This window comes from Peromyscus leucopus, chromosome 15, assembly GCF_004664715.2.
Source record: "Peromyscus leucopus breed LL Stock chromosome 15, UCI_PerLeu_2.1, whole genome shotgun sequence".
NCBI classification, from domain to species: domain Eukaryota; kingdom Metazoa; phylum Chordata; class Mammalia; order Rodentia; family Cricetidae; genus Peromyscus; species Peromyscus leucopus.
This window is the reverse complement of record NC_051076.1, coordinates 58046415-58058626: the sequence shown is the minus strand read 5'-3', so window position 1 is coordinate 58058626 and position 12212 is coordinate 58046415. Positions and strand designations below refer to the sequence as shown.

The following is a 12212-nucleotide window of genomic DNA, read 5'->3' as shown; positions in this document are numbered from 1 at the left end:
TAAACTCTGAAATCTTTTACAAGGGTGAATGTGGTGGTTTGAATAAGAATGGCCCCCATAGGCTCATGTATTTGAATGCTTAGTCAACAGGGAGTGGGACTATTTGAAAAAAATTAGGAGGTGTGTGTGGCCTTGCTGAAGGAAGTGTGTCACTAGGGGTGGGCTTTGAGGCTTCAAAATTCATGCTCTGCTCAATCTCTCTCTCTTTCTTTCTCTCTCTCTCTCTCTCTCTCTCTCTCTCTCTCCCAAGCCTATGGATCAGTATGTAGCTCTCAGCTACTTTTCCAGCACCATGCTTGCCTGCTGCCATGGTTTCTGCCATGATGATAGTAGACTAAACCTCTGAAACTAGGTAGGTGCCCATGCTCCAGTAGATGGCTCTGCACCCATGAACATACAGACAACTGACTGGACTCAGTGGGAGACAGTGAGACACAGTGAGAGAGGAGGAACTGGGGGCAAATTTGATGGAAACACATTGCACACATGTGTAGGAGGCACAGAGTCCTTGTGTTCACAGATAAGCACTCTGGAGACCAGGAACGTTAAACATACGGTGTGGTCTCTTCAAGGGCAAAGATGTATAGCCTGTTTTCCACCCAGAAGGCCAGAAGTGGATGTGATTAACAGCCTGGTGACCTTTAACACAGGATCCTCCCCCAGACCCTTATCATGAGCTTCTTTTTCTCAGTCAATCTACAGAACCTATCTTTATGGAAGCTGTCACATGTACTTTACAAAGAGTTTCAGCATAGTCATTCCTTAAGCTTTGTTGTGCACATAGGATTGAGATATTTATTAACAGGAAAATTTTCACCAAATTGTGCTGTGCTTAAATATGCCTGAAATAAACTACCCAGTATCTGACTCCCAAAGTTTGAACCAACACCAGCTACTGAGTCGTGTTGAACCGAGCTACCTTTTTGCCTCCCATGCTGGCCATGGTGGCTGCAGAGACCCTGGCACACATGTATGGAATAAAGGCATTTTTAAAAGAGAAAGGGTCAGCCTGGCTCCTTATTGCTCTGACTTCCGTCTCTATGTGCTCCCTTCTGTCTACCACGCCCCTCTGCTGTGACAACCTCTGCTGTGTAGTCCTTCCCAGGGCCCAGACAGTGAAACACATACCCTAGAGCCCCCAGAATTATGGGCTAAATAAACCTGTTTTTATTGACCAAGTTACCCAGCCTAGATATTTTGTTACAGCAATGAAAAACTGTAGTCATATACTCATCTAGAATCCTTTTCTACTCTATCTTCTTTTAAAACCTACATACAGGGCTGGAGAGATGGTTCAGAGGTTTAAGAGCCCTGACTGCTCTTCCAAAAGTCCTGAGTTCAATTCCCAGCTACCACATGGTCCCTCACAACCCCCTGTAATGAGAGCTGGTGCCCTCTTCTAGCCTGCAGGGATACATGTAGGTAGAACATCACATAGATATAATAAATAAATCTTAAAAAAAAAAAAAAAAAACAACCTACGTACAGTTTCTCCCCACCTAGGACTAAGCTTCCCCATATGTTCCTCATTTTGGGGGCCTTTTCTATTTCCACAGATGAGTCTTTAACAAATCAGAAGACAATTTGTTCTCATAGGTAAAGCACAGTTTATTCATTAATGTCAGTCAGTACAATATGCACTACAGTACACCATGAGGTACACAGCATAGGCCTGGGAGAAGCCACTTCACAATAAATTAGAGGAGCTGTGTGTTTCTCCTACGACAGCATCCGGGATCTTTCAACAGCCACACGTTGCTATAAATACCACAGCTGCCAACTCGGCTATTTTCAGGTGGATCAGAGAGCCGAGACCTCAGTCAGCAGCTGAGAGACACTCAAACCCCAATTTTTCCAGTGAGGCTCCAGCCCAGACGAGAGAATTCCTTCCACAGCAGCAATTTCCAATAAAAGACCCCCATTTTAGATAATTATGGGGGCTTTCCACATCTCTCTCCTTTTCAAAGTTAGCTGTTGACCACTGAGAAAGAGGAGGGGGAGGCCAGGAGGGAGAGGGCGGGAGCTCAAGGTGAATTGTGTATCCCTAAATAATCAGACAAGGCACTTGGTGTCAAGCCTCAGAAGTCTCTCGATGATTCTGGTCAATCCAGGCTAAAGTGATGTCTAGCTCTCCTAGAGACTTAAGGGCAGCAGATGAGACCTCCAGCTAAAACAAACAAACAAACAAACAAATAAATAAAACTTTAAAAGGGCATCCTGAGGTCCTATCTGCCTGTGCAAAGTCTGTATATTAGAGCCCATATTCTGAGCCCTACGCAGTTTTACTTTTTATTTACCAAACCTTTTGCACAGCACACAGAATCAAAACTTATTTTCCTCATAGCTTAGCACCCCCAACACACACACAAACAAGCAATTTCAATCATTTCAGCTCCTTGTATACAATTTTTAAAGTCCCTCATTCCTTTCCCCTCCTTTTCACAGGAAATATTAGCCTTGCCGGCCAGGTCTTCATGATTTTCTATTTATATCAGTTCAATTTAATCATTCTTGCTTCGTAGGAAGCCTTATTCTCTTCGGTGCGCTCCAGTGAGTAAGGAGAACATGCGGCCCCTTCCTGACATGCCAAAGCACTGAGGCCCCAAAGGGTGTCTACCCAAACATCACACATCCAGCGACAGAATCAGACCTAGCACGTAATCCCTGACATAGTCCACGTCCTTCTGTGCTACCTGGAGATGGTAGGAGCTACTCAGCACGGGCCTGTGTCCTAGCTCTACCAAGCAGCTGCAGAATGAGCTCAGTCAACTCATATAACCTATTTGTGCTTCATTTCCTAATTTACCAGCGCAGTTTGTACTCAGAGCCTTGCTGTGAAGGGTCAGTGTGGCAACACTCCAGGGGTCCAGGGACACTGTCTGGCTCACAGTACAAACCCCTTGAATCTTCACTCTCCCTACATCACCACTTAATAAAGCCTGTCCCCCACAAAAGCCACGCTCCGAAACAGTCCTAACCTCTTTGCTCTTCAATGCGCTGGCATCATTTGAGAGTGCCAAGAATGAGGAACTTATGTTTCACCATAGAACTACTGTATTTCAATCAAATCTGCAGATGGCACACCCTGGTAACCCTCCTGCATCAACACCCATGTGAGAAGTACCAGTGTGCAGGATGCCAAGGGTCCTGACCGCAAACCACTCTATGTGTTGTGTGGCATGGGTAACAGCTTCAGATTCACTGGGGATCATTGCTCCTTCTGTACAATCATATCTTACATAGGCCAGGCCTGATGTGAAGGTGTAAGAAAACAGGAGAGGACCAGGGAACTGCCCAATGACCTACAGCATTTTGCAGACATCAGCTTGGATGGGCCTTCAATGAAGACTGGTGGAAAGAATAAGTGATTTTGCATGGAGAGAAGGCTGAAATATCAGTACTCTCTCAACCATCTTGTTTTCTGTCTTCCCTATACTCTCCCCAGACCTCACCTGATCGTAGTTGTCGTGGATGATTCTGGTTGCGTTGGTGGCTTCCTGACTGCAGTGACATTGACTGCGGGCCTGCTGGGACACAATGAGAGCGGCACACGTTAAAGGACCTCCTCCTACAGGCCCCTCCTCCCTACACGCCCCTCCTCCCTACACGCCCCTCCTCCCTAGTCAGGTAAAAAAGCTTAGAAGACAGCTGGGAGAGACTAGAGTCTGTGAAGAAAGTCTGCATTTTACCCTGGCTTCTGCTCCTTCTGCATCTGCAGTCAACCGGGTGGTTGGCACCAGAAGAGCAAGCACCAGGTCTACCTTGTCACAATGCTGAATGCAACACCCCACAAAGTTAACTAATTGAGTAAATACATCCATTTGATTGCATGATTGTAGGTTTTAAAGCAGGACAGGGAGCAGTACCCTTTTTGTTTGTTTGTTTTGTTTTGTTTTGTTTTGTTTTTTCGAGACAGGGTTTCTCTGTGTAGCTTTGCGCCTTTCCTGGAACTCGCTTTGTAGACCAGGCTGGCCTCGAACTCACAGAGATCCGCCTGCCTCTGCCTCCCGAGTGCTGGGATTAAAGCGTGCGCCACCACCGCCCGGCCCTTTTTTTTTTTTTTTTTTTTTAAGGTTTATATATTTTATGTATAAGTACATACTCTATCTACATGTACACCTGCATGCCAGAAGAGGGCATAGATCCCATCCTAGATAACAGTGGGCCACCATGTGGTTGCTGGGAATTGAACTCAGGACCTCGGAAGAGCTGCCAATGCTCTTAACTGCTGAGCCATCTCTCCAGTCCCAGGGACCGGCACCTTTTCTAACAGAAGTTTTGAATCTGAGACAAAGAAGGAAGCCGCCACCTGCCACAGAGGAACCACACCACACAGGAACTCATCGACAGCCATTAGGCTGGAGATGATGGTTTCTCTTAGCCTGAGTTTTGGTTGGTGATTTTTGCTTTTGTCTCTGTTTGATTTTAATAAGTGAAGGTGAACTTACAGGTGACCCTTGGAGATGGGCCTTACCATATGACTTCCCAGATATGTCTTAGTGGGGAAATTCCAAAGGGTCAGAAACAGGAAGTCCAGAGGTGTGCTTCCGGTCAGAATGCAACCCTTGGTACGTCCCTCTGAGGGGCTACTACACTCTTAGGAGATGCTCTGGCATCCGCTGGTCACTCCATGAGGGGACCTATCTGACGAGGGGTCAGCAGGCCCCTGAGGCTGGTAAAACCAATCGCAAAGTCTTGAAGGACACAGAAGCGAACAGCAGGACAAGAATGCCCTGGCTCCCCAAGCCCCGGGCTCCTTCTGGACAGATGGGAGCAGCCTGCTTGGAATTCGGCCGCACCGACTTACACATTGCTCCAGAGTTCTCTGCATGGAGAGGAAAGAGTTGGCAATGCCGCTGATTCTCCTCATGACCTCGGGGCTTGTCTCCTGATGGTCTTTGAACACCCTGTCTCTGTAGAAGGTCAGGAGGTGGCTGGTCACGCAGCAGACATCTACAGGCTACAGACACAAATTAGAGCATGCCCCAGAGGCCCTCTGTCCTGGCACTTAAGAGAAAAGGGACAAGAAGTCAAAGAACAAAACGTTCTTTTCCAGAATTCAGGGTATTCTTCCACACTTCCCACAGTCAAGGTACCTATAGCCAGGAGATATATTATCGAAGAGTAGGGCTTGGAATCCCATCACAGACAAGGATTCTCACCACAGCATCCCCAGCACAATATCAGGAAGTTCTTAAATCCCTTCAAGAACCAGGTGCCTCCTTTATGAGACAGTTTGCATCCCATAAACCAAGACTGTCAGCTCTGTCCAGCAACATCCTCGGCTCCTGGATACCAGGTATCATACCAGTCATGACCAATATATTCATCCTGACCATTGAGCCCTGAACCACACACACTACTGGGCTCCCTCGAAGTTTCTCCCCTTAAACCTGTGGGGACGGGGGGGGTGCTGAAATTTGCAAGAGTGGAGACTGGCAGCCACATCTGGGGAGATCAGAGGACTGCAATGGAAAGCAGATGCCTCCAAGACAAGACTCCAGATGCTCAAAGCCCAGCCCAGAGAAGCAGTGGACAGCTGCCTTCTAGCAATTTGCACTCTGCAGGCCTAAGGGAGTAAGTACTGCAGAAGATTTACAGCCCAGCCTCTAGCCCAAGGGCAGCTTTTCCTAGACGGTGGCAGACTAATTGAAAGGCAGGATCTCTTCCCCTGCTCTCACTGGGCCCCTGAGCCAGAGGGAAAGTGGCACACCTCTATGTTATTAAAGACTGTGGCACTGGGTTGGGGATTTAGCTCAGTGGTAGAGCGCTTGCCTAGCAAGTGCAAGGCCCTGGGTTCGATCATCAGCTCTGGGGGAAAAAGAAAAAAAAAAAAGACTGTGGCATAAAAAAAAAAAGAACCCATGAGAAAGAGAGAGAGAGAGAAAGAGAGAGAGAGGAAGGAAGGAAGGAGAGGAGGGAGGAAGAAAATAAGAGAGAGAAAGAAGGAGGGAGGGAAGGTAGTTTGGTTCAGCAGTCCACTACGAACTTGTGACTAAGGCCAAGAACCTGAGTTCCACCCTCAAAACCCAAATGAAGGAAGAGAGAACTAACACCTGAAAGTCTCTCTCTCTCTCTCTCTCTCTCTCTCTCTCTCTCTCTCTCTCTCTCTCTCACACACACACACACACACACACACACACACACACACACACACACAAATAATGAATAATTTTAAAAGAGAAAAGAAATGGGGCATTGGGGAGAGAAGAAGGCAGGAGATGTAGTCAAAATCCTCATTCACTGGCTCCCTTCCTTCCTCCACGTCAGCTAGTTCTCAAGCTCAAGAGAAGGAGGAATCCGAACACAGAGGCAGAAACTGGAAGGGGGTGTCCTATCCTGACTTGGTCATTGACTCCTCATCCCCGCCCCTTCGAAGTCTCAATTCCTCATAGAAACATACTTTTCGTTTGTCAAGTAGGAACTCAACAACAGAAAATGGAGATCATTTGTAGAATAGGTCCAGAGGTCAAAACGGTTTTTCATTTGTTTAATTTGCTTTGCTTTTTGAGACAGGTTCTTGATAACCACGAACTGGAAATGCCAGAAAAAAAGCCTAACCTGTGGTGAAGACTCTCCAAGGCTGACTAACGAGAACTTGTGTGGTTGCGGAGAGCCGTAACATTGCCTATCCAGAGCCAAATGATCTCGGGCTGTCTTGAACCACCTCAATAGCTGCTCACCTCTCTGTCTGACCTAGCAAGTGTGACTAACAGGAGAAACTCTTTGGAATATACTAACAGACCACTAGTGTCTCCAGAGTTAAGGGTGTCATCAGATCGCATCTGAGGTCAATAGCAGATTCTCCACAATTTGCTGTAACCTGCATTATGACCTTCCTGCCTTGTGTTCCCACCAATGCATTTTCAAATGCCTTCATCTATGACTGTCTTGTGTTCTATTACCGTACAAACTTCACGATACTAAAGCTGTCTTTGGTGTAATCTAGATTCCAGGCTGTAGTCGCTCATATTTGACTATAGAACCAACCATCACTTATTCCCTTTGAACTGAAAGTTGGGCTTGTGCATCAACATAGCCCTGGCGGGCCTGGAACTCACAAAGTTGAACAGTCTGGCATGTAATGATCAAACGTGTAACGATCCTCCTGCCTCTGTCTCCCAAGCGCTGGGAGTACAAGCATGTCCCCCCACACCTGGCTAAGCGATCACTCTAAATGCACCTCACAGGTTCTTTCGTAAAGCCAGGAATCAGCCGGCCAGCTGCTGGCTGGTAACACCCTTGGTGGAGAACGGGCCCAGCATCCCTCCTGGCCTTCCCACCTTCTTGTCACTGGAAAGCACACTCCCAGACTTTCTACAGTAGTTCTGTGATAAGACTTTTATCCCAAAAGTCTCCTCGGCCTTTCTGTTGTCCTCGTCAGAAAGCCAAGGCTCAGTCTGGTCCCAAAGGTAGCTGTCCCTCCCCGCCTCCTACCCTAGTCTGCACATCCTTTGCATCCTAAACCCGCTTGCCTCACTGTCCCGATCACACAGGCTTGCCTTCGATGGTGTCACACCCACGCTCCCCTGTGTCTTAAACCTTCACTCCGGTTTTGGTGTTTGATTGTTCGTTGATTTTCCTTTCTCCCTCTGGAATCTTCCAAAAACAATCTCCAAGCCACTGAATTCCTGTCCCATCGGAGGCCCTGATACTTCTGTCACCCTCTGGGGAAGTCTCACTTCTTCGGTCACGCCCGTGAGTTCAAAGTCACTGGGGTACCAGCCCAAACTGCTCAGACAAGCCTGGAGCATTAAGAGTGTACTGGGCAGGGATTTGTTTCTTAGCACAAAACCGTTAAGAAGTAGGACACAAGCCAACTGGTACCTTAATGCTCCTCAGATTCTCCAGTGTGGACAGGATGGTGACATTTTGGAAGGTGTCTTTAGTTTGCTGTGGAGAACAGGACAGACATCAATGAGAACTCTCCACTTTCTCAGGATACCTCACAAGCAACAGGAAGGAACTTGGCCTTTCAGGTCAAGATGTAAGATAAGGCATACCCATTCCTTCAGACAAACCATGCTCACCAGGGCTCTTTTGATTTCCTGGAAACTCTTTTCTATAAGGCGCATGTCCACAGAAATCAGACATCTCCTGAGGCTGCGGGTGTGCACGGAGCAGAGAATAAGTGCCATGCCCAGGAGCCAGCAAGAAACGCACTGGGCCTTCATGTCCTGCCGCAAGGATAGAAATCTGTTGTCCGCCTAGACTGCAGAGCCAAGAAAATCAAAACCTCGCATGCTCCTCCTGGGGACCTCGTGGCAGAGCAAAAAAGAAGACTCAGCCCTCGGCCTTGGGGAGCTTCAAAGCCTGGCATCTCCTTTTGTGGTTTCCTTGAATAATTGACTATGACCACCACCTCCCCACACACACACACACACACCCTCAGCAGGCTCCCACCGCAGTGTGTATCACGCTGTACTCTGACTCAACTCTTCATCAACTGGGGTGAAAAATCTTGTTTCTAATAAACCGAATAAGGGGAACAGATTGGGCAACAGCTCTGAAAAACCATAAAAGCCCACTGGCTTTTCCGTGTTTGCTTCCGAAGGAAGCGGCACCTTTTATGAAAACCCTAGTGCATATCTGCCTAAAATCGTGTTTGGAGCTAAGTGTGTACAGAGGCACGTCACACATCTCTGTGCAGCCTAGGATCTGTCTTCGGCACCCTCCAAAGTAGCACAAGCTACACAAAGAGATAAACCTTACAATGGCATATGATCTGCCCTGCCCTCTACCTTCTGCCCCCTACCTAGTGTGAGCCTTACCACTGAGGGCCCCCCTTTCCTGCTGTGTGTGCAGAGGCCAATGAGTAGGAGGGCCCCCAAACACAACCAGCAGCTGGGGAGTCCTAGTGCACTTGCTTCTAGACCCTCACTATGGTTCTTGGGGCTGTAATCATGAATGGGCTATATATGAATGGGAGCCACACTGCCCCACTTCCCATCACCACAGACCACATCTTCCTGGGATCCCTAGGAATTCATTTCTAGGCTCCTTGCCTAGAAAGCCAAGAAACAGCATGCCCAAGCCTTCTGTTAACATGCATCCTTCCCAGAACACCAGCAGGTGTATACTGAGACCCCCGGATGACAGACAGTACTCCCTACAGAGCTTGATTTTCTAATTCTCCAGCCAAACAAGGAACTAGACTCCATTGGCAAGGGAAGTTGGTCGGCATCACCCCTCTCCTAACTCTGCTCCTTCTAAAAAAAGAGTCCAGACATCTTGGCCAATTCAGGTAACAGCGGGAGGCAACACTTGTCCTACACCGCAGGCGTGGTGGACAGTGTATGAAATATTTTGCATAATTACCTTACTTCCTGTGACACCCACCCCTAAGAAGATTTGTTTCTATCCACATTTTGCCAAGGAGGGAACTAAGAATTAGGATAATGAAATAGGTTGCCAGAGCCGAAGTGGGCAGCTGACCTCTGGGCTCACTCCTTATGGCTAAGCCTCGCACTTACAAATCAATCTCTCCCCTGCATGCATATCCATCTCTCCTGGAGACCACAGCTTTACACCAGACCAAAAAACCATTTCTGATCAGGTCCCACTGAATCAGGACTGTGCTTTGCATTTAAAAAGATAATTAATACTGCAAAAAGTGAAGTTCCTGGAATGAAAAAGGTGTAATAAAGATATTTGATTTCCTTATGCTCTATTCTGTCCTTTATCCTTTCTTTTTTCCATTTCCTTTTGTTAAAAAGAAGGTACCAGAAAATTCACACGCACACACTGGAGTACTTCTCCACATTCCACAAAAAACCTCAGCACCCTGGATAACACAGGTCATGCACAACGCTAACCCCCGTCATATTAAATGAAGCTCCTGATGGCCCATGAGAGACTCACCTCTTCTGGAGTCTCCTGCCACAATGGAGCCGTCCCTCTCCGTGCTCTTTGCCATTTGGAAAGGGCTGCTTACTTTTATGCTGTGGATTAGAGGAAATGCTGTCAAGGTTTACTGGGTGGGTCCACCTTCAGGAGATTTTCCCCCCTCATTTCTTTAATTGTTTTCTTTTCTTTCTTTTTCTTTGTGATACAGCTGATTAATCATTATTAAGAAATGCCTTGTTTTTTCTGAGTTTTGACACACAGCTTCTGGGAAAAATAAACTCCTCATCACCATGCAAATGAGAATTACTTGCAATTTTGTGTTTATGGAGAAGAATCCAAGTTAGGTCACTTTCCGAGGAGCTGTGACATGTCATAAACTGTACCCTGAAGGCACAGTCAGGAAAGTCCTGTGTGGATGGCCTGGCTTGGTCAGCAGCCAGCTTCGTGAGAGTCTGCAGGTCCTCTGGCACAAGCCATCTCCCTGATGTCTCACACAGTTTCCAAGGACCTACCACATGCCAGGCTTCTACATGCATTACTTCATTTAACTTCATGGGAATCCAATCTTTTTCCTCCTGTAGGCAAATGATTTCTGTCTTCTCTTTCCCCTTGGTCTTGTCCCTTGGAAGGACCCTTTCATTCTTGAATGATGGAAAGAGAAATGAGAGTGAGCAGGACAGGGCCTTAAGAGAAATTTGTGGCAGAGCTGGGAACAGAACTTAGGATCCTTAGGATAAAGGGGGCAGAAGACCCTTTATCCAAGTTACTTTCTTATTTATTACAACTCTCCATCATGAAGTTTTCCAGGGGTCAGGGTTATAAGTCACAGAAAAACAGCATATAATCGTGTCCTCCCAAGACAGTCATATTCCCTTGGGGACATGGCCTCTGGTAGGCTGCCCATGGCCCCCAGTAGATGGACCCACTCCCAAGCACATATGGGCAACAGTAATTGGACTCAGAAGGTTATTAGTAATCAACAGAAAAGAAGAAAAGGAGGACTAAAGCTGGGAAGGAGATGGGGTGGAGGCACTAGGGGGTGTTGGAGGGAGGTAGTGGGGGATGGACATATTCAAAATGCATTGTACAAAAAATTTCAAAGAATAGATAAAAAGATGATTTTAAAAAACTAATATCCTACCAGGCTGTGATACCTTTAATCCCAGCGCTTGGGAGGCAAGAGGCAGGCAGATCTTTGAGTTCAAGGCCAGCCTGGTCTGCAGATTGAGTTCCAGGATAGCCAAGGTTACAGAGAGAAACCCTGTCTTAAAAAAACTAAAAACAAAGCAAATAAACAGAAGAACTAGTTTCCTCCCCCAAGTGACTCTGGGATGGGGTTTAATCAAAGAACAACCCCCCATACATGCACACAGGGTGGACACAGAGCCCTACTCCGGCTACCAGGCTAAGGAGACAAGGAGTAGATAGGGAACTGGAAGAGAAGAGAATCAGATGAACAGAGGCTTTGGTGGGCTTCACGAGAAATGAACCCCAGAATCTTGAAGTCTGTTTCTAGCATCTTGAATTTCATTCAGTATGGCATGCTGGGAGAAGCTGTAGGCTATTGTGGCTCACAGTGTAGCCCTGGAACTAAACCCAAGCTTTCCCAATTCTCTGGGAAGCACGAACTGCTGAAAACCTCACAGACGCTCCATAAAATGGGTAAAATTAACGTTGGGGACTCAAATGAGCTAATGGTCCTGGCCTGTATCATAGTAAATACAAGTAGTATTTACTATTCTATAAATAGTCAGTAACAAATAGTATTTACTCTATGCTATGCCACAAGAGAAAGACAGGACCCTCCATCAATATTTGACAAGTGTGTCTGCTCCTTCTGGAAAGGGAGATATGAACAGCTGTGCGTTCACATCTCCTGGGTGATGTGGGGAAATGGGTGGGAGCATCCAGCTCAGCTGCCTGGCTCAGAGCCCAAAGCCACATGTGAGAAGATTGCAACACGACCATGCAAAGTCTTACTCCACATTCACTACAGTGATCCGGCTTTCATTTCAGGCCCAGGATGCCACACTAGGAAGCTTTCAGAAGAAAGGAAATGTGTGTGGTGTCTGTAATGCCCTTGTAGCACGCAATGTCAGAGTGGCTGTGACTGGGACACTAGCCACTCTCTCTTCATGCTTGTTGGTTCCTCTATACAGATAGTGCTTACCAAGGAATCCCCATGCAGACCTGGTGTGGAGAGTAGATAATTAGATGTTAGCCCTCAATACAAAGGCCGGGCTACAATAAGCAATTCAAAGGTGTTACTAATGTATTTCTTTTTGAGGCAGGGCCTTACTACATAGCACAGTTTGACCTCAAACTTTCGATCCTCCTGCCTCAGGTTCCCAAATACTGGGATTACA

The 12212-nt window shown here is 46.9% G+C and overlaps 1 protein-coding gene across 3 annotated transcripts; it reads right to left on the bottom strand.

Moving 5' to 3' along the window:
• Positions 1-1587: 1587 nt before the first annotated feature.
• Positions 1588-10656, bottom strand: Il19 (interleukin 19). Of its 3 annotated transcripts, none has more exons than XM_037211066.1 (7): positions 10359-10656; positions 9862-9941; positions 8031-8212; positions 7828-7893; positions 4808-4960; positions 3453-3527; positions 1588-2167 (listed from the first exon to the last, which is right to left on the bottom strand). In XM_037211066.1, exons 3-7 carry the CDS (start codon positions 8172-8174, stop codon positions 2072-2074), a joined length of 534 nt encoding a protein of 177 aa, XP_037066961.1. In that variant the 5' UTR covers positions 8175-8212; positions 9862-9941; positions 10359-10656; the 3' UTR covers positions 1588-2071. The 3 variants fall into 3 exon arrangements, with proteins under 3 accessions (XP_037066961.1, XP_028732312.1, XP_037066962.1); XM_028876479.2 differs by having other exon boundaries at positions 8031-8177; XM_037211067.1 differs by having other exon boundaries at positions 3453-3524; positions 10359-10655.
• Positions 10657-12212: the final 1556 nt, after the last annotated feature.